General features: G+C 48.7%; 1 protein-coding gene across 7 annotated transcripts in view; it reads right to left on the bottom strand.

Moving 5' to 3' along the window:
- The window catches only part of ZC3H18 (zinc finger CCCH-type containing 18), a 57,830-nt gene that overhangs the window by 8,206 nt on the left and 27,041 nt on the right, over positions 1-22,583 (bottom strand). For all 7 annotated transcript variants that reach the window (XM_064160103.1, XM_064160100.1, XM_064160104.1 and 4 more), the window contains 7 exons: positions 10,550-10,750; positions 9,429-9,554; positions 7,451-7,552; positions 5,391-5,534; positions 4,030-4,182; positions 2,022-2,176; positions 999-1,198 (listed from right to left, as the gene is read on the bottom strand). In XM_064160103.1, the coding sequence (XP_064016173.1) occupies positions 999-1,198; positions 2,022-2,176; positions 4,030-4,182; positions 5,391-5,534; positions 7,451-7,552; positions 9,429-9,554; positions 10,550-10,750 (1,081 nt within the window). The remainder of the gene's footprint in view (positions 1-998; positions 1,199-2,021; positions 2,177-4,029; positions 4,183-5,390; positions 5,535-7,450; positions 7,553-9,428; positions 9,555-10,549; positions 10,751-22,583) is intronic.

Here is a 22,583-nt window from a genome sequence, read left to right as displayed (position 1 = left end):
CAAAACCCCACCAGGTCAAGTTCTCCCACGTGATCTGGGTAGTAATCTCAGCTGAAGGCACCCAACTGGGGCATCGGGCTCAGTGGTACAGAGCCAAGCTGCCAGCGGAAAGCGTGGCTGGTGGCAGGCACCCCGGAGAGGCGAGGCTGTGGCCACTTTTACCTCCTGACTCAGTTATGACTCGTCAGCAGGTTGCTCTGGAGTGGGAGGAGGGAGGAGAGCTCACTTGGAAGCGTGCAGGGAGTGAGCCAGGCCCCATGTGGGGCTGCCTTCACCTCTGTGCTCCAGCTGCAGCCTTCGAGAAAGCAGGGAAGAGCCCTTGAAGCTGCAGCAGGAATGTGCCCCAGGGGAGCCGCCAACACAGTCCCTAACTCGAGCCACCACAGGGTGTGTGCTGCCAGACTGGTTCTGTCTGCCACCCTTCAATCCTAGCTGCAGCTGAGCTCATCCCGACAGCATGGAGCCTGGAGCTCCCCTTCCGCCAGTCCCGAGCCTTAGTATCCATCCCATGGGAACGTGGAATTGTTTTGGTTGGAAGAGACCTTTGAGATCATCAAGTCCAACCGTTAATCCAGCACTGCCAGGCCACCACTAAACCACGTCCCTTAGCACCACATATCCCTGGCTCTGAAACCCCTCCAGGGATGGGGACTCCACCACTACCCTGGGCAGCCTGTTCCAGGCCTTGACAACTCTGCCCTTTTTGGCAAAGAAGTTGTTCCTCATGTCCAACCTAAACCTCCTCTGGGGCAATATAAGGCCCTTCCCCCTTGTCTTGTTGCTTGGGATAAGAGACCTGGCTCCAACCTCCTTTTCCCCAGGCACAACAATCCCAGTTCCCTCAGCTGCTCCTCACAAGACCTGTGCTCTAGACTCCTCGCCAGCTTTGTTGCCCTTCTCTGGACCCGGCTCCAGCCCCTCAATGTCCTTGGGAGTAAGAGGCCATGTGATCCTTGGACCCTCAAAGGGGAGTGAACTGCATCCATTCCACCTCTCACCTTATTCAACAGCGTCAGTTTGATGTCTTTGTGAGCACTGAAGCCCCCACCCTGCTGAGCCTGCGGGGCCGAGGGCTGCTGGCTCTGGAGGAGCTGCTGCGATTTGCCGCCCTGGGTGGGCTTGGTCGCTTTGAGGAGCTGAGTGGGCACTTCCCGTTTCCGCTTCTCCTCTTTAGCACTGTCTTCTTTTTTTGACTTTCCTGTGGAAAACACAGAGCAGATGCAGTGACCCTTGACCAGCTCCCTTCATCTGTTTTCTCCCTTTGCAGTCCTACAGTCCACAGCTCCTGGCCAGCTCCCCGTGGTACAGTAGAGCCCACGTGGCCTGTTTTGAGGATCCACACACTGTCATGACAGGGAAAAATCAGAGCATGGTTTTGTTTGGAAGACACCCTTAAGATCAAGCCAGAACTGCCAGGTTACCACTAAACCATGTCCCTCAGCTTTCCAACTTCTCCAGAGATGAGGGCTCCACAACGCCTCCAAGATGCCCTTTGGAAGGCAGGGCAAGAAGGTACTTCTCCAGGGAGTAGAAAAGCCCACCCCAGTTAGCAGAGCATGTGGTCCCAAGGTTAAAAGACTCAGGAAATCGGAATTTCCACAGAGAGGACACAATAGAAAAGGAAGAGCAAAAGATTCTTGCTGCCAAATCTGTTACGGTCTGCAAAGAGGAAGAGAAGATGATACTGGAGCTGTCCAGAAGACTTAGCATCAACTTACAAGGGTGAAAGAACAAGGTATGAGAGAGGACCAAGCAGAAATTCCAGGCAGGAAATAAATATCTCTTCACCCAGAGCCGCAAGGATGGAAGGATGCAAATGTGTATCTGTTCCACAGCCTCCTGCTTCCAGAGCCTCACCCTCCTTAGGTGAAGCCTCTGAGCTCCCCTGGTCTGCACCAGCCAAAAATCTCTCAAACAACCTTCCTGGAGCCCACGGTACCACCCGCCAAGCCATGCACAGATCTGTGCTCCTTCTCCCTTCTTTCCTTGAAGGAGGACACTCCCAAAGCAGGCAGCTCTACCTTTCTTCTGCTGGGCTGGCGTCGGGGAGCGGGAGCTGGCAGAGGAGACAGGACTGGCCAAGTCCGCGTACATGTCTTCGGAGTCGGCGCTGCGCACGGAGCTGCTGCTGGAGGAGGCACTGGAGACAGAGGAGACACTGCTCACGCTCAGGGACCTGCGAGGAGCAGACAGCCCTGTTACAGTCAGCAATGCAACAAGAAGGCAGCAGTTGGCAGGCAGACACCTCTGCCCCTCTGCATGGTTGGGGGGTCAGAGAAAGATGCCAAGACAGGCAGTAACCAGGAGGAGACAAACGTTGTCTCTCCTGGGGTGTGGGTGAGATCAGCACCCCCCACGATGTGTTAGATTCAGGTCTAGAAAGTGCTGTTTGTTTATAACTGGGATTAAGGCACCATGTAAAGAGGTCACCATTCCCCCAGGTAAACAAAGAGTGAAAGCAGGGTGTGTGTGAGGACAGTGTCACAGCTCAGGTCAAGGGTTCCCTGGCAATGCCTTTGTTGTTTGGCACATCTGTGGTGCTTTTAAAAGCCCTGGAGTCCTGAAGCCTAAAGCTTCTGCCCAGCATCCATGGGGCACAGGAGACCCCAGCTGCCTGTTTGGAGGATGCACCCACTGACATATGTGATCATCACAGAATCACTCTGGTTGGAAAAGACCTTTCAGATCATCAAGTCCAACCATTAACCCAGCACTGCCAGGTCACCACTAAACCATGTCCCTCATACCACATCTACACAGCTGTGAAACCCCTCCAGGGATGGGGACTCCACTACTGCCCTAGACAGTAACTGGAAACTGTCTTGCAAATGACTGAACAGGCTGTGACAGCTTCAGCAGCCTGGAAACAGCTGCCAAGTCTCTACCTTCTGGCATCCTGACAGAGTTTTGAGAGTCCATAGACTCTTGCAGTGGTGACTGGATGAGCCAGAAAATACTTCTTCACAGAAACTCCTGGCTACAAGGCTGGGACAGCAAATCTGGTTTGGGTGCCCACTCTACCTCCTATGTCTCCCCTCTCCCAGTAGCAAGCATGGCTCCAGTGCTACACGAGCAACACCTGCAAGTTCTTCCCACCCTCCCCTCTCAGGCCTCGTAGGGCAGCCCAGGGCCAACATGCTCTCTAAACCTCTTGCTTCACCCCTGCTTGATGTGATGAATGTGACAAGCACGTCGTAAACAAGCTTGTATTAAGGCAAAATAACGCGGATGTTGGGTCTGGGAGTTTCAGAGCGCTCAGATAGGTGGAATTATCCCTGGTCAGAGCCAAGTCCTACTTAATCCATCGATTTCACACTACAGGCCTGCTTTTCAATCTGTGTCACATAGGGAAGTGAGGCGTTTCAAGGCTGTTTCTGAGCTTTCAGGGATTCCTGGGTTCAAAGAGATATAAAAAGCTCCAAAGGAAGGACTTGGAAGAGGTTTATTTCGTGTTCCCTGACTGCAAGGAGTTAGCAGTTTAGAAATCCCACAGACTAACAGCCACCTAATGAGCAGCTTGGGGCTAAAACACTAAGGGACTGGCCACACAACCCTGCCAGCAAAGTGAAAATGTCATTAGCTGGGCTTTTTCTACCTTTCCTGACAGGCCAAGCCTCTTCCCTAAGGACATTCCATAACCTGAACAGAGGTTTAGAAGAGCAAAGCTCCGTAGCCTGAAACTAAAGCTGTAAATAGATTAGCATGCGGGATGACCTGGGCCTTAAGGAGATGTTTTGATTGTCATTAAGGTGAAAATGGGCAGCTCTGCAGACAGGATGGGTTATTTCCTTGAATAAGCCATGAGGACACTACCAACATTGTAGTACTGTCATGATTCAGGAACTGGGGACTTTCAACATCACATGATTCAGGACTGAGGACTTCCAACACCACACAAAAACAATCCTGTTCCACATCCTACAGCTTCTGATAACTAAACAAAGTTTTAGCTGCAAGAAACCACAATGGTTAAGAAGAGTTAAAATCTGCTCTTACTTCAGCAAAGGTTATCAAAGGTTGAGGCTATACCTGGATTTCCTGGACCCAGATGGGGAGTGGGAGACTGAGGCAGACGAAGATCTGGAATGAGATCTAGAGAGAGACCGAGACAAGGACCTAGATCGGGAACTGGAGCCGCTGTAGCTGCTGGCGCTGCCGCTGATGCTGCCGCTGATGGTCCGCCTGCAAGGCACCAAACAATATCCTCACCTCACTGTGCTCCCATGGGAAAAGGGGGTTGGAAGGAGCTGTTTGGGGACAGCTCGAGCATGCTGTGTTTAGCCTCTGTGGTAGACAAGATTGGTGCTTTGCGAAGGGAATCGTTTCAGATGCTCCTCTCCACCAGTGCTGCTTCCTGAACAGTGGACGTTTTGTGTGCGGCTGAACAACGCTCAGGCATGGCATGAAAGGGGCTAAAGCACCTTTAATCCTCCACTGATACCAGCAGCAAATGTTTCCCACAAAGGAAAAACTGCTAACTGTATAACACAGTGGGACCAACTTGTCTTTCAGGCTGCACACATAATCACACATGGTTTTTGGTGACTAGAATCCTACTGCTATTTCCTAACCTCTGGCATAAGAAGGATGTGTGATGAGTTTGAGCAGTGCTTAGCTACCCCCATGGCTCTCCAAGAAGAGACAAAGCCACCTGCTTTTATCCTGGAACATTTTCAAAGTCAGTACAGATTAAGCCTGACAAACATATTTAAACACAGACAAGTGCTCCTTGTTTGAAAACCATTAGAAGCCTCTCTCATTTCACATGCAAAAGGAGGAGAAAGACAACAGTTGGAAGACACACAGAAAACACCTGAATCATCCTGGCTAGTCACACAGGATGAAGCCAGGAGAAGAAAGTATAAGCTGTGTGCTGGGGTCAGTGAAAGTAGCAGTTTTCCCTCCTCTCCTCCAGCTGAGGAACCAGCTCCTGGAGCCACACAGGAGAAAGACTCCCTGCATACTGGCACATGTTTAGAGCAAAGAGTGCTCAAACTCATCACCACTGCCAAATCTTGACCCTGCACATGTCAGATCTACTCTCCAGACCAAACACACCTCTGCTTCCCTGCTGAGTGCCCTCCACAATCAGCAGCTCTCAAGCATCTCTTTCTCTTTTTTGCACTGCAGGCATTTCTTTTGGCACATTTCATGTATTCCTCCTCCTTTACCCTCCAAAAGCAGCCTTCAGAGGCCATGTGCTGGGGATTCACTTCTACCTCCTTCCCTTTCTTCCCATTTCCTTCTTACCCCAGGAAACAGGTTTCTCCTTTAAGAGAAAGAAGAGCCCCACAAGAGTTTGGTACTGCTGGGGTTAGTACTCCTGAGAGAACTCCAAGGTTTGCTCTATTCTCCAGATCAAGCCTCACTCCACCCCGCAGCTCTCTTACCTCCTGGGTGGAGTCCTCGTCTGCCGTTCCTTCCTCCTGGCCTCTCGGTTATCCCCTGGTTTGGTTGGCTCCGGCGCAGCCGTTGTGACTTTTGTGAGGGGCTGAGGGACTGGGAGGGCAGCGAGTTTCTTCACAGACTTTTCACTACAAAAACCACAATTTCCACATGCATGACCAAAGGTACAGACCACGAGGCATTCTCAAGAGCAATGAAATGGAAACTTCATTTCATTCTTGACTAAATAGGACATAGATGCAACTGTTAATTTCACTAAAACACTGCTGAACAATAGAGAGTCCCCTAAAGGAATCCGTTACCTATGTCCTAGTGAGGCCACAGCTGGAGTATTGTGGCCAGTTCTAGCCTCCCCAGGTCAAGAGAGAGAGGGGGGGTCCTGCAGATAGCTCAGAGGAGGCTACAAAGATGCTGAGGGCACTGGAGCATCTCTTGTGAGGAGGAAAGACTGAGACACCTGGGCGCTGTTTAGCTTGAAGAGCAGCCTGAGAGGGGATCTGATCAAGGCAAGAGCTAAAGGGTGTGGGGCAAGCAGATGGGGCCAGACTCTTGTCAGTGGTACTCAGTGACAGCACAAGGGGCAATGGACACAAACTGCAACCCTGGAAATTCCATGCCAACAGGAGAAGAAATTTCTTTGCTTTGCAGGCTCCCCAGGGAGGCTGTGAGGTCTCTTTCTCTGGAGATTGTGATCATCTTTATCCCAAACCACAAACACCTACTTAAAACGTGCCAGTCGCTTCTGAATCAAATGTACAGAGTTTATGCCACAATGCTCTTTTTCACTACCTAACCCAGATTGACAGGGTGCAAAAGTCTCTTGGTGCCAGTGTCACTTAGACTCATCCTTGGCTTGTGTCACCCAGCAGAACATTTAACAGGTGACACCAAGACGACTACACAATGGTTCTGTGACTAACTAGCAGCCACTACACGAGACAGGAAAAGGATCTGGCTCCTCACTGGTTCTCACTTCAGGGCTCAAAGCACTCCAACCTCTGCTCTAATAGCTGGTTACTGCTCAACATCCCCAGCCACATCTACTCTTAACTGGAGAGGAGGCGGCTGCCTGTGTGCAGAAATAGAGGTTGTTAATTCCTCCTCTCATGCCTATTAATCACCCTTTAGAATACTATCATCAGAATATTAATTCACCCCCCAGCAGAACACAGGATTAAGTGTATTCAATATTACACAGTGAGAATAATCCTCATGCCAGTGCAGGTTGGTGTCATGTGTTGCCACACCAGCAGCACTAAAAGGGTGTAAAGACACGGCTGGAGGCAGATAAGAGTGTTCCTAAATGGTTTGAGAAGATGAAAATCCCCCTCAGAGCAGGTCATTAAGATCCTAAAAGTGTGGCAAAGGGCACTGTCCCATATTCTGGAGAATTGAGGGGGATTCCCAGGTTGTAATTTAGTTGCAGGTCACCTTAAAGCAGGTGACATCACTAGAGTGTTGCGTCACCCTCCAACGTCACCATAATTTACTACGTTTGTGAAATAGCAACTTCAAGGATTCAGAAGAGCAGAGCCACTGGTATAATCTGCCCCAAACTGTTTCATAGCCACAAAACTGTTTTAACCTGTCTCCCAAACTTCAAAGCAGAAGATGCTGAGCCATTTCTTGCTTCTAAGGCTGTGTGTTAACTGAAGCTGCAGCAGAGGAATGAATTGTTATAGCTCAGACTGTGTGCAGTTAACCATGCAAGATGTTTATGCCGTGATGTGTGATGGGGTTCTCTGAGGGCCATGGTTTATTGGTGGACTTGTTAGTGTTGGGTTAATGGTTTGGGCTCCATCCTATGATTTTTTTTTCCAAGCTAAATGATTTTCTAGATTTAAGGATAACCACACAGTTTAACTTGACTTTAGTAAATAACATTCTCATCGTTCAGTTGAACATGCAAAGATAAGCAGGTTGCAAATCGCATCTGCCATTTCTTCCTTAAACTGTCAACCATGTCAGAAGGGTCTGACTCAAACACTGGGCCAGTTTGGAGCCTTTTTTGTACCATGCTATGAAACTGGAGCTGAAGCCTTACCCTTTCCCAATAGGTGGTAATAACTCCCCTTTAGCCTTCATGAGTGGCTTGTGTGGAGACGGTGTTGGAGAAGGAGAGGGTGAAGACGAGAAGGACCGTGACCTAGGAAGGAAAGACACATTAGAAAGCTGCTCAGCAGAGAAAGACCTGGGGCTGCTGAATGACAGCAGATAAAAATGTCCCAGTGTGTGCCCAGGTGGCCAAGAAGGCCAATAGCATCCTGGCTTGGATCAGCAGTGTGACCAGTAAGACTGGAGAAGTGATTGTCCTCCTGTGCTGGGCACTGGTGAGGCCACACCTTGAATACTGGGTTCAGTTCTGGGGCCCTTACTCCAAGAGAGACACTGAGCTGCTGGAGCAGATCCAGAGAAGGACAACAAAGATGGTGAATGGCCTGGAGAATAGGTCTGGTGAGGAGACTACAGTTAGATAATGGTTGGACTCAATGATGTTAAAGGTCTTTTCCAGCTGAAGTGATTTTATGGTTCTATGACCACTTGGCTCTGGGACTGCAGGTTTTTTTGTGTGTTTAGCCACCCTCCTTCAGCTTGTGACAGCATCCCAAGAGTTGTACAAGCTGTAATCCTTGTAGGTTTGAGCTTATCCTAGTTTCATATCAAGACTGTGCTCAACAACACTAATTTCTGTGACCAGACCAGTGATAGAAGTAGAAAATAAAATGAAAGAACAGGTTTGGCTGCAAAAGAGGTACTCCCAGATATTCCACACCAACACCTCTGAGGCCTCCTCCACATTCTGTGTTCAGAGAACACAATTACAGCCAAGTAAGTAGGACTCTGACTTGGAGGTTCAGCATGATTTGTTTCAACCTGCTCTGTTTAATTCCTGCTGCAATTTATCCTTTAAGCAGCAGCAAAAAAAACCAAACAACAAACAAATATCTTGGGAGGAAGACACAAAGCCACATCTAACTGGTATCTGTAACTTCTGGAACACAAGGACAAAGATAAGTGGAGTGCATCAAACCTTGCCAGAGGGCAACAGCTGTTTCCTGAGAGTGGGACTGACCAAGGAGGCAACACCAGATGCTGGTAGTGAAGCGATTCAGCCCTTGCCAAGACTGGAAGTACCTTTGTTGCAGCCTTGTACTCCAGAAGGCCAGATGCCTCCACGGGTGGCTTTCTGAAGAACAGTTAGGCCCTTGAGTGTTGCTCACCCTCCTACCACCAGGCAGAGGTATGCTAATCCCAGTGTGTCACCTATGGCTGGCATTTTCCCGGAGGAAGAGAGCCCCAAATGAGGTGGATGAGGGAAGGTCAGCTTGCTCCTTAGAAACACATACGGTGCTTGTCTTGAGATCAACTCCCACTCAAAGCCTTCCCCAGGAGATACCACCTCCCCCAGTGACACTGTGCTCCTAGCAACCGTGTGATCCACTCTGGGTAACTGATTTCAGCTCCTATCTGAGGAGCCAGTTCTCCTACTATGCATATTCCAGACTTGGGAAACTGTCTGCAGGGGCAAGGAAGTGGCAGGGTAATAATCATGCTGCTGTTTAATCAGCATAGGACAGAGAATTACTACTTTGAAGTGTCAGGACTATCAGAAGCTGCAGCTGCTTTAATAAAGAAATGTGATTTGCCTCTTGAAATAGAAATTCCAGTGCAGCAGAAATGAGATGCCAGTAACTTCTTCCAATCTCAAAATGCAAATGATGGCAGTGTGAATCCCAGCCAGGCTCCGACAACCACTCAGCTACTGCAGGCATGGGAAACAGCCCAGCCACAACAGCATGGAACTTATGGGTGGGAGTACTGGGGAGGGAAGGGGGTGGCTGATGTGTCTGCTTCATTCAGCAACCAAAGTGGTGGCTGCTGTGCGTTTCCCTCACTCAGGGAAGCGGTTTGAATGTGCTGGCTCAAGAGCTGTCTGCTTGCTTTTAAGCAGCAGCAAAAGCAGCTGTTAGAAGTGTGTGGAACACAGAACATCCTTGCTTTCAAATCCAAGGAGCCATTACCTGGACCTGCTGCCTGAGAAAGAGCTGTGTCTTGAAGAGCGACTAGAGTAAGAGCTGTAAGAAGACGATCTGGAACGAGACCGCGAGGAACCGGAGCCAGAGTAGGTGGATGAACGAGAAGAGGACCTGAAAGAGAAACGTGAACATTTAGCAGCTCCTGAGAAAGCCTCTGAGACCAAGGTCTTGTTTCCTGTGTGCTCCTCCCAAATTCTCCACAGCTGCTCCAAAAATTACCTGCCTTCTCCTTGGTGGACTGTCAGGACTCTATCCTCTCCCTGCTCTCCATTCCTCTCCAGTACTGCGTTTTCCTTTAGAGGGAATCCCATTATTGTTGTTGCCAACTTTGCACCCTTCGCTAGGCCTCTGCTCCCTGTGGGAAGTGACTTCCATCCCTTTTGGAGACCTCCTTGCACACAATTGCACACTTTTCCACCAGACAACCCCCTGATAGGCTGGGTTGTAGTGGTATGAGAAACCAGAGAAAGCTCAGGTGCAGTGATCCCAGCAAGAAAAGGTATCTGCTTCAGGAGGGCTTTGCTCTTTAGATCCATATCTTCTGTGTGTTCCTCATTCTTCTCTGATAATTTCCCCCCACCTCCTCTTTTCAGGAGCTTCGAGTTCAAGCAGTTAATGAAAGCAGATCCAGCTTATGCCTCGACTCTCCCTAGAGTGAGAGCACATCTTTCTGAGAGGTGGTTTTTAGCTCACACAAGCTGGTTTCAGAGCTCCACTGCAGCACTCTGTGGCTCTGCCAAGCCCCCACAACCCCAGTTTTTCCCCCAGCAGCACTGGCACACTCTTCCTGGAGCAGGCTTACCTCACTCCCCCAGCACTTCTGGAGCAAAGAGGCTCCAATTTCATAGCTTCCAGTTCTTCCTTTTCCTATTAATGTTGGCTATCATCTAGCTGAGCAACTAACCACCTGGACTGCTTCCAAGTGCAATTCCTCTGAAGGGTGACTTTTCAAAGGAACCCCTTTAGCTTCCACCTCACTCTCTGTGCTGGTGTCCACAGCTGTTACAGAGCAGCTTTCCCTAACATCTCAACATCTACTGATAAGAGAAGAGTTCCTTGAGACGCTGACAAGGCTGGGACGTGACACACTCTCTGCCTTCACTCACCTTGATGAGCCAGAAGCAGATGCTGAAGAAGCTGAGGTTTTCCGGCGCCTGCGAGCACGGCTGGGGGAGACAGAGACACCCAGTTTCTTTTTGGGGGACTTGGATCGGCGCCAAGGGTCCTTCCATTCATCTGCTCTCTTTGACTGGGTGGTGGTAATTGTGGTTGCTTCCTTCTCCTTCTTTGGTGGCTCAGGCTGACGACTGGAAAGCAAAAAAAGAGTTGAGTAGCTGGGACTTTTTTATACTCTAAGGCTAATAAGGGCCAGGCAAAGATGTCCAAAATTCCTCCTTCATACCAGTCCTGGTTCTTAACCTCCCCTGAGCATCATTTTGGGGTGATGACAGTCTAGAACAGCTCTGATTTTGTCAATTAGCAACTGCAAGCACCTCAGACCAGCAGCACGTGAAACCTTTGTCAATTGCTTTGCCACACCGACCTGCCAGCTGACTTCAGTTTGAGCTCCTGGCCTGCAAGGAGCAGGCACAAGCACATCTAAGAGGGAAGGGAATGGGAAACCTGTTTTTCCCTATGCCAAGGAAACCTGGTAGGCAGACCCCAGTGTGATGAAAAGATGAAACTGAGCTAGATTGAGGACAGACTTTGGCCTGCATCTGAAACATGGTCTCACTGGAGCAAATTGCTGGAAACATCTACCAGGCACCAAGCGAAGGGATTCAGCCTGAATGACTCCTCCAGTCCCCTTATCAGAACATCATGAGGGACTGCCACAAACCTTACCACAGCCAAGACACACTGATCTGCTTTTACCCTTGCAAAGGGGAAGGTGACCTCATCAGCCCAGCATAAAGCACTGCAGAATGGCTGGTTTATCACCACATTATTCTCTAGGTGCTTATAAACACCACTGAGCATGTGCTCTCCTGCTGCTGACAACCACAAAGATGTGGTGAAGCAGGCTTAGATAAGCTCCAACTCCTCCCTCCCAAGTTGCATTTCCCCTTTTTCTTTGGTTCTCTGGCCTTTGCTCCTTTTCTACAACACTCAAAATAATTCAGGGCTGACTTTTGACCAGACAGTTCTTCAGGTACTCCAGGCTGAGTTTCTCCAGGCCCAGACTTTATTACCTCCCTCATCTGCAGGTCTCAGCTTTATTCCAACCTGCACAGCAGCTGTTCCAATTACCTGCTCAGAACCTTCTCCCTCAGGTTTCAGGCAGAGTTTGTGCCTGTTGGAAAGTTTATGAAGTTCATCACACTCAAATGATCAGCACAATGAGGTGTTTATTCCTTCTCTCTAAATAATTGAACCTTCTTGCTCTGGGAATTGGGGGAGGAAAGGCACCTTCCATGGCTGGCTTCAGCCAGTACCACCCCATTAGTCACACAACTGAAGCAGCCACTCCCCGTGCAACTTCCTCTACCTTCTGAGATAAAAAAGCAACCTCCAAGCCTTCTAATAATCCTCTGGACTGTGTTCCTTGCCACAACACTTCTTCAACAGACAACAGGATAATTAAAGCTCTTGGTTAGCAGCCTGTTTCGCCCTTTGAAGGCTTCACTAGTCACTCAGAAGGTTCATCTCCTCCTTGCTTGGCAGCATTACAACAGTCTCAATGCAGCAGAAACTCCCAAAGCCTCTCACCTCTTCCCCAACTCCAGAACTTGTATACACTGACATTCCAGCACAGCACCCTACTCTTTCCTGATCTTTGCCAATACAACTAAATTGTCCCACATATACCTTGGCAGAGACAGTTTCATGGGAAAAGAAACACTTCAAGATTCATGGAATAGTTTTGGTTGGATCAAGTCTGGTGCTAAACCATGGCCCTGAGCACCACGTCTCTGAGACTTTTCAATACCTCCAGGGATGGAGATTCAACTACCTCCTTGGCTTGCTCTAGGGTTTGAGAGCTCTTTCAGTGAAGAAGTTTCATCTAATGTCCAATCTAAACTGCCCCTGGGGCAACTTGAAGCCATTTCCTCTTGTCCTATTGCTTTTTCTTTGGGAGAAGGGCCCAACCCCCACCTGGCTACAACCTCCTTTCAGGGAGTTATAGACAGTCATAAGGTCTCCCTTCAGCCTCCTTCTCTCCAGGCTGAACATCCCCAGTTCTCTCAGCTGTTCTTCACAAGACCTGCTCTCCAGATCCCTTGCCAGTTTCATTGCCCTTTTCTGGACCTGCTCTAGCACTTCAATGTCCTTCTTGTGGTAATGAGGTGTGGCCTCATCAGTACCCAATACAGGAGTACAATCATTTCCATGCTCTTGCTGGCCCAGAGCCTTGTCAAGCCTGACCTTGAATACCTCCAAGGATGGGGCCTTTTCCACTGGGCAGTTTCCAGCCACTCTGCCCCAAGCCTGGAGCATTCATGGGGTTGTTGTGACTTAAGTGCAGGACCCAGCACTTGGCCTTGCTGAACTTCATCTCACCGACCTCAACCTATCGATCGAACCTGTCCTCCCTATGTAGAGCCCTCCTACCCTTGAGCAAACCAATACTCCCTCCAGCTTACAAACACACTGAGAGGGCCTTATTCCCCTCACTGATCATTGATAAAGATATTAAAGAGAACTGGTCTGAGTACTCAGCCCTCTTCCTTCACCTCTCCCACAAGCCTCATTCCAGCCCCGGAATAGGACACTTAACATATTGGCACAAAAAAACACTGACGGCCAAGTAAGAGATGCCCAAGCAGGGTTATGGGTCAGAATTATTCACCAGCATCATCACCCCTCACAGCACTGCCCTCACACACAGAGCATGTGTTATCTGCAGTGGGATAGTCAAGTTTTCCATGTTCTAGCCACAACTGCATCATGGAGAAAGTCCATGACTATGGCTTGAAATACACTATACCTGTTATTTATACTCTGACACAAAACAGCTGTAGCTTGGGTTAAGCTCTTGTTCAGCAGCTGCAGTACAAAACTGAAATGGAAGATATTTTGACTTCTGGAGTATTTTCAAAGGGCAAAGTGGGAATGAAAAGAAGGCTGGGTACAGCTTTCAGAGCTTGCATCAGGCAGCAGGTTAAAGAGCAGCAGAAAGGAAGAGAACATCACCAATGAAGGATGCTCATGAATAACCCTAGACTACATCCCACATTGATGTCCCTTCCTGAGGGACTACACTCTATGCTTTGGAGATTGGGGGGCAATAGACTACATCCCACATTGATATCCCTTCCTGAGGGACTACACTCTGCTTTGGAAATAGAGGGTCAATATGCTGTTGGCACATGAAGGCAGAAGTCTGCCAAGATGCAGTGTCCAAGATGTCACAGATGAAACCTGGCAACTAATGAACACCCTTGCCCCTCTCAAGGCTCAACTCTCCTGCAATAGTTTTGAGGAAGAAAAGTCTCCTACAGATTTTTTTCCTCTCTCTCCCAAAAAACAAGTTGCCCACAACTAAATCCAACAGCATCACATCCTGGGAGCTGGACCTCAGCTCCAACCCCACATGGGACCAACTCAAGTCGAACTCCACAACCTGGGTGCAAGCCTGGAGCAAAGATGACTCTGAAAGCAAACCTTATTGGCACCTGTTATCTGGTTAGATACAATTACCTCTTGATGAAGTCACTTTCTGGAGGAAAGGTTTTTTCTTCTCAGGAAAACCACAACAGAAGCCTCATTTCTGGCCATGCTTTGGCTTTTTGACTCAGCAGTAAATACATCATCAAGAAAGAAAGATGATGGTTGTGTCAGGACACCTTTCAAAGTGTTTCCTCAGGACTTACCAGCATAGCCAACGTGTAGCATCACCAAATCAACTTGTTCAACTTCATACAAGGGACTGCTGCTGCTTGGCTCTTCTCCTCCAGCAGAATTCACAAGACAGAAATGAAAATAAGCTGGAAGAACCAGCAAGATCCTCACTGTCTGCTAACTAGCATCTGAGTTACAGTCTGCTTGCTTTGGGGTGGTTGAGCCATGAGATCACATCAGAGCACTTCATCTGAGATCATCCACAGCCCAGCAGAGCTGGGGCAGTCCAGGCAAATCTAATGCACTTCAGTCAAAAAAGCCTCATGCTACCAAATCTCACCTGTGTGAAACCCAGATCCCTAACTCCAATCTTCGAGGATTAACTATCTAATTAAGTAGGTCTGGGCCACGAGGTTAAAAATAATGTAAGAGGGAGGGAAAGACTGACAGTCTGACCAAAAGCAGCTTTGTGTCCTTCCAGAGCCCCGAGCAGCTGTACTCTGTTACCAGTGCATGAGTGAGGGCTGCAGATCCTGGCGGCTTCCAAAGCTCATTTTAACCTCAAAAATACCAGAATGTTTTATTTCCCAGGACAAACACGTGAAGGTGTGTTTGTCTGGGATGTAATTACAGCAATCAAGCAGCACACTGGAGCCAAAGTTGGCTTTGGCAATGAGAAGAGGAACCGAGGCAGCTCGCAGCTGGTAAGGCAAACCGCAGCATGGGTCTGCTGCCTTCCCAGTCGCATGCGTGCCCGCTCCCAAATACACCCAGTCTGGAGGGGGAGAAGTGCAGCTGCAGAGCTCAAATTCTCCTCCTCATGTGCGAGACAAACGATGCCAAAGGAATTCTAATCTTAGAGAGGAAAATGAGGTTGCTGAGGAAAGTTCTTCCTTCTTTCCTTCCTTCCCCCTCCCCGTGGGATGCTGCTCCCACAGATAATGCAAACCTTATCACCCGCAGCCACTAGTGACGTCAGCCTGGCTCCAGGGCTGCTCTTTTGGCCAGCAGCTAGAGCTCAATCTTCTCAAAGAGTTAAGTCCACTGATGTTTTAAAAGCCTTTGCATTTCTTGCAGGAAGGCAAGCATTGCGTCAGCAGCACCGCTCCGAGTTTTCCTTCGGTGTCAGTGGAATTTTCCAGAGGAAGCGGACTCGAGGAATGACAGGAGCCATGTGCCAAGGCCGCTGTGAGGGGACCTGCAACTGCTGCAAACTTGGCTCTTTCAGAGGAAGAGTGGCTCTACAACTGGGTCAAGACAATCCTTGGTATCAATCCAGGGTGAAGGGCTGCAGAGCAGCCCTGTGGAAGATGACTCTGGGGTGCTGTGGGGTGAAAAGTTGGACGTGAGCCAGCAATGTGCTCTCAGAGCCCAGAGTCAGATGTATCCTGGGCTGATCCCCAGCAGCACGGGCAGCATGGGGAGGGAGGGGATTCCTGTCCCTCTGCTCTACTGAGACTCCACCTTCAGTGCTGGGTCTGGCCATGCAAGCCCTTGGCACAGGGCAGAGACACGGATCTGCTGGAGCAGGGTCAGAGGAGGCCACAACAATGATGCAAGGGCTGGAAGCCCTCTGCTATGAGGACAGGCTAACAAAGCTGGGGTTGTTCAGTCTGGAGAAGAGAAGGCTCCAGGGAGACCTTCTTGTGGCCTTTCAGGACTTAAAGAGGCTGATAAAAAAGCCGGGGACAGACTTTTGCGCAGGGCTTGGTGTGACAGGACAAAAGTGATGGGTTTAAAAGAAAAGGAGATTCAGAGTGGACAGAAGGAAGAAATGTTTTCCACTGAGGGTGAGGAGATGCTGGCCCCAGGCTGTCCAATGAAGCTAGAGATGCTTCATCCCTGGAACCATTGCAGGTCAGGTTGTCTGGGGCTTTAAGCAGCCTGCTCTAGTTGCAGATGTCCCTGCTGACTGCAGAGGGGTCGGATAAATGATCTTGAAAGGTCCCTTTCAACCTAAAAAGCACTCTGTGAGTCTAAGATTTTTTCCCTATCTCTGCACAATAAAGTCACTTGTCTGGCTGGAGAGGGACAACAGCTCCTGAAAAGCCACCTACGTGCAGCCACAACAGGAAATGCTGAACCTTGGAGCCAGAGCTAATTGATCTTGGTGAAATATTAGCAAAGGACAAGCTTTTCTCAAGACATTTTGATCTAATGCTGAGTTATCAGTTGCGTGGAGACAAAGAAAAAAAAATGCATCAAAGCCTGATGGGGAGAGGCTTTGAAATTAAATAGTGGAGATACAATCTGAACCTCCAGTATGAAATCATCACAGCAGGTAGATAAACCTATCTGAGATGTGATCTACCCTAAGGGCTGAGCATTCGATGCCTTGAGAACCTCCTCTGAAGGAGAGGTACCTGTGTGCAGCCATTCTGCCCTGCTCTCTGCCATGCCTTAATAAAATCCAGTGTGGGAGATCTCTCCAGCAATTCCATCTCTGCAATGCCAGAGAAAAACACATGCCTTGAGATCTGCATCTGAGTCACTCCATGCCCTCTATCTCGATTTGTGGTTACGAAATCCTTCTTCTTGCCCTGTGGAAGAGAAGGCAGGACCTCAAGAGCCATGAAGGCTAAGGAAAACTCCAGTGACTTGTAGAGAACTTTGAGAAGTTTTGCTGACTTGGTTCACAGGCATGTTTTATTATCTCTAACTTCCCAAATGACCTGGGAGTAGAAATGGAAACAAAGCCATCTAACCATATTCTCTTGCTCTGGAAGAAAAATTTGGGATGTAAGGAAGTTATTAAAATGTTTAGAACAGGTGTAGGAAAAAATGAAGATGAAGAAGAAATGTTCCACACTGGGAGTGGAGAGACACCAGCCTAGGTTGCCCAAGGGAGCAGTAGATGCCCCAACCCTGAAAACATTCCAAGTCAAGCTGTCTGGGGCTCTCAGAGACCTGCTGTAGCTGCAGGTGTCTCTGCTGACTGCAGGAGGTTTGGCCTAGATGACCTTTAGATGTCCCTTCCAATCCAACCCAGCCTATGAATGTTTATCACTGCAGCTTTTCTGGACTCTCAGCTCAGCTTTGAGTCTGAAGAACCAGAGAGCAGCAAGGAGCATGTTCTGTACGCGAAGGGAAATCTTCTTCTGAGCAGCGCTGCCGTGTGCAGCACCAGTATGACAGACCTGATGTCTGCAGGAGCAAAGCTTCAGTTCCAGACACCTCATTTCAACCTGGGAAACCAAACAGCCTGAGGCCATTTGCTTCTCTGAACTCACTGCACCTCAAGAAGCCACCCAGGGAAGGTGCAGACGCCTGGAAAGCAAATCTGCATCTCTTGACAGAGGTTGCATTTCCCCCTTGGATCACTGCTCATGGATGCAAAGCCAACTTAAGAGTCCTGCCAAGGCCTCAGTGGGAACCAGCAACATCATGGAGTTGTCTACCTTACCTGCTCTTCCTTCTGTGGCAGGACAAACATGAACAAGTGAAAGAATTAAGAAACAGCTATTATTCCAAGATGGAAAACTAAGAGAAGACAAACCCCACCAGCCTGCTGCACCACCTTTACTGAGCAACATGAGAAGCCCAATAAACCATTCAATTCTAGCTGAGCAACTTCTGCTCTCCCTTATAGGAAGAAGACCCAGCTGGTAGCATGGGGAGACCAGCAGAAGTTGTTGAGAAAAATGATAACAAGCCAGGAACACTGAGAACTACCAAAATTACAGCCAGGCTGGATGGGGTCTTGAGCAACCTGGTCTAGTAGGTGGCAGCCCTGTCCAGGGCAGGGGGATTTGAATTAGAGAATCTTACAGGTCCCTACCAACCCAAACCATTCTGTGATTCTTTTGAGTTGTGTTGGTTTGTGATCACACACAGACACAGACACACACTGCTATGAATCACTCCATTTGCAATCCCTGCCTTCTGCCACTCCTTTATCTCATCAACCTCATTCCGACACTTTCTAACTTGCCAGCCCTGGGGAATTTGCATCCATTGATTTCAGACTCAGGGTTATCCTGTTCATTAACATGCTCACCTCAGGGACTAATGACAACCTGTTACAAAGTCAACTTCACCTAGGTTGAAGAATCATAGAATCAGAAAGGCTGGAGAAGACCTCCAAGATCATCAAGCCAAATCATCAACCAAACACCACCATACCATGGCTCAAAGTGCCATCCATGTCTATGTGTTTTTTAAAGCCCTACAGGGATGGGGACTCCTGGGCAGCCTGTTCCAATCCCTGACCACTCATCAAGTAAAGAAATATCCCCCAATATCCAACCCTAAACCTCCTCTGGCACCACTTGAGGCTGATCCCTCTTATTCTATCACTTGTTTCTTGAGAGAAGAGCCCAACACCTACATCACTACAACCTCCTGCAGACAGAAGTTCTCCCCTCAGCCTCCTTTTCTCCAGGCTGAACAACCCCAGTTCCCTCAGCTGTTTCTCACAACACTTGTGCTCTAGACCCTTCACCAACTTTGCAGTCCTTCTTTGGACCTGCTCCAGCACTTTAATGTCCTTCTTGGAGTAAGTGACTCAAAACTGCCAAGGAAACACAAAAGAACCTTTGGTACCAAGGTTTGCAGAGCATCTCACAACTGGGAGCTACTGCCACCTCAAGAGAAGCTGGGAAGAAGCACAACACTTGCTGGAAGGGTTTCATGAAGGGTTCACATTGTCCTTTCTGACATTGCTTGAAATTTTACAGTGTCCTTGCCTGCAGGTGTTATTTTTAGTTCTTAATGGCTGCATTAAGTGCACTCTCCATCAATAGGCTTCAGCCTCGCTGAGGAAAACTTCCTTCCCATAAAAGCCCCAAACCGGCCTATGTGCGATAATCACCGGATGGTTCCCTGGGACACCTCCTTCCTGACAGCTTTGGAGCTGCTGGCACCTCCTGTCTAGGCTCAGGGACATCTCTGAGGACAAGAGCCTCCTCCTCCTCCTCACTTGGCACCAGTGCCTCTGAGATTTTGGCCTTGACCAAACTTGTCTGCGTGGAAATAGCTTTTGCATCAGATTTCAGGACAACCTTCCTAAAGAACAGGAGATGACAAATTTCTCACCCTAAAGTTCATCTTGCCATGCTGCTTTGCACCAGGGCCCATGGCATCCCACAGGTGGGAAAGGAACCACTGCCTCTCTCACAGACCTGCAGCATGGGATTGCTCCCTCTTCTTCCTCCCAACTTGGTGGACAACCACCTAGCACTACCCCAGTCTATGGGGCAGCAATACCAACCCTGCTGCCCCATCATCAATGGAGTCTAACTCCTCAACATCCCTCAGTGCTTTCAAAACACAATCACTCATGAGTCCCACAGCACCAGCTGTGTTGCTCAATACACTCATGAAACAATCAGATTCACGTGGGTGATGGTGGGACAAAGACCTGTACAACAGGCAACAAGCAATAGGACTAGTAACAGGATGAGAAGATATGGCCTCAAGCAGCATGAGGGGAGCTTTAGGTTGGATATTAGAAGAAACTTCTTCACTGAAAGACTTCTCAGAGATTGGAACAGGCTGCCCAGAGAGCTGGTTGAATCCCCATCCTGGAGCTGTTTAGAAGACAGAGATGTGGTGCTGAGGGACATGGTTTAGCACCAGCCTTGGCAGAGTTAAGAATGGTTGGACTCAATGATCTTAAAGGTTTTTTCCAACCAAAATGATTCTGTGATTCTATGAATTAATAGTAAATTGGTTTAATCCTTCTACTTCTTGGCTTGCAGCTAAAGGCCAACAGCCCAAGTAAGAACACCTTGCACCACTCTAAGCCTCCTCAAACCAAGCTATCTCATGCCACTTCTTTATCCCTGCAATGCTCTGCACAACACCAATGAGCTAGACTGGCAAGAGAAAGATATATAGCAGAAATTCTGTACTCAGCAAACCCAGTCACAGCCTGGGGCATCAGAACTCCTTCTGGAGATAGGGAACACAAGGACAGGCATCCAAGTGATCCCTCTGATTGATCATAAAGTGTTCTGGCTTGTTCAAGTGTTAAGTGCCTGAAGAGGAAGGAGGAGGAACAACAATTTTACTAGCATTGCAATCTCGGACTATGAACTTCTCGGAGTGCTCATCTTAAGCTTGGAAAAAGAAAACCAGCCAAAGCATAAAGCAGCAGTTGCATGCTCCAAGAACATCCAGTCCATATGGGACAACAGTACCTGAAGCACAAACATTGCAGCCTCTTAAGAGGTGGAGGAAATGATCAAGAAGAACCATTTGCCACCGAGTCCGTTAGGGTTTACAGTGTTTGTTGTTCAGTTCTAATACTGCTCATCTGCAGCAAGCAGTGATGCCAGGAAGTCCTCCAGCTTCTCTGTCCTCAGCCTTAACTGCTCTGCTCTTGTTTGGAGATCAGATTAAACCTTCTTGCTTTCAATAGAATGGAAAAGGAATTTGCTTTTGAGTTTCTCGTTATTAGCTGTTTGAGTTTTGTCTCCTATAACTCTGCATTCTGTGTGACAGTTTGTTCCTTCCTCCAACCTCTACTTGAGGGAGCTCTGATGGACAGACCAACATCTACCCATAATTACAGACATCCTCAGCTTTGCCTTTGGCAAAGCTCCTTGCTGGTTGCACAACTCCTGTGGAGCAGTTTTCCAATCTCCCCAGCTCATTAGTAGAGGAAGAGCAGGGCTGGAGCTGCAGGAATGTTAACGGCTTGCCCCAGCACAAGCCAGCCCCCATGGCCTCATGACACTTGGAAAGGCCAGACTTGCCAATAGCTGGGATCTTATCCACTAGGGAAGGCACAGAGACTATAATCAGACCTGCAGGTGAGCATCACACCACTACTGTGCATCCTGTTGCCCAGGAAGCATAAGGCAATCACAAGCATTTTGCATATTAAACCTGGGAGCTGTTGAATCCCAAAGAACCAAACCTGGCCCCTGCAGGTATTTAGGGAAAAGGTGAGACAGCTCAAACTGCCACAAGGAAGTTTGAAGCCTGTCAAAAAACGTTGGAGCAAAGCAAAAGGGCAGTGCCCAGAGCCAAGTCACACTGCAAGCATGGCTGAGACTTCCAAGGAAAGCGGTGTCAGAGGACACGAACTGCTGGATGAGGGCTGTCCTCTCCAAGGGAAGAGCAGCTGAATTATGGCTTCACTTTGGTCAAAGGCTTTATAAAACCTATTTCTCTCTGCAAACATCCACATACCTGTAAATGCTGTAGTAAAAGTGTTCATTTAGACCTGGATTTCAAAGGCAGGAACTTCAGTCCCACTGGAGCAGCATTCAAAGGCTTTGAGTTTACTTTAAGTACTCCCATTCATTAATTCCACTTTCCCCTTGGAGGAGATCCTGTGTATAGGTGCTGACCTTGAGGTACTTGAAAGCTTTCTGGTCAAAACTAGCTTCCCATTCAACAAGAGTCACAAATGCTTCTCATCACCACCTTTAAAGCCCCACACAGCAGGCAAAATCACAAGCCAGCCCTGCTTGCTGTCCTTCTCTGCCTGGCCCTACAGTCATCACCGTTTGTGTTAGAGGACAAGGCTGAGGGCACTTCCAGCAGTAGATTCTCCATGGTCTGCTTCTAAAAAGAACAGCAGACCTAAACAAAAAAAAAGAGCAAGGAGACATATCAAAGACTACTTTTAATTTACCAAGGAGCCTGTTTTGGAGATCCAAGAGGTCTCCACAGCTCACTTAAGTGGTGCTTATGTGAGAGAGGGGGCATGGGAGCAAAGCAGGGAATCAAGAGCGTGTTCAAAGAAGGGCAAATGAAGCTGGTGAATGCTCTAGAGCTTGTGAGAAGTAGCTGAGGGAACTGGGGTTGCTTAGCCTGGAGAGAAGGAGGCTGTGGGGAGACCTTCTGGTTCTCTACAACTCCCTGAAAGGAGGTTAAAGCCAGGTGGGAGTTGGTCTCTTCTCCCAAGCACAAGCAATAGCACAAGAGAAAATGGCCTGAAGTGACACCAGGGAAGGATAAGGCTGGACACGAGGAACAAGTTCTTCCTCAAAGAGGTTGTCAAGGCCTGGCCCAGACTGCCCAGGGCAGTGGTGGACTCTCCATCCCTCAAGGAGTTTCAAAGATGTAGAGATGTGGTGTTGAAGAACATGTGGCAATCTAGCAGTGCTGTGTTAATGGTTAGACTTGATCTTAGAGGTCTCTTCCAACCAAAATGATTCCATGAACCTGTATCCACAAAGCATGTAACACCTTGAACACCACAAATCCCACCTTTGGCTCACACTTACACAGGGTGAGATGGATCCAAGACTAGAGAACATGGCTCTTGCTTCTACCCAGCAAACTTTGGGCCAAAGCTCTCCCAAAGAGCCTGGCTCCATGACCCAGCCAAGCATCAAGGGATGGAGCAATCAGCAGCCTAAACCTTGTGCAGTGATCCTGGGGTCATGGTGACTGTCAGTGACT

This window comes from Pogoniulus pusillus, chromosome 20, assembly GCF_015220805.1.
Source record: "Pogoniulus pusillus isolate bPogPus1 chromosome 20, bPogPus1.pri, whole genome shotgun sequence".
Lineage (NCBI taxonomy): Eukaryota > Metazoa > Chordata > Aves > Piciformes > Lybiidae > Pogoniulus > Pogoniulus pusillus.
This window is presented reverse-complemented; position numbering and strand designations above follow the sequence as displayed.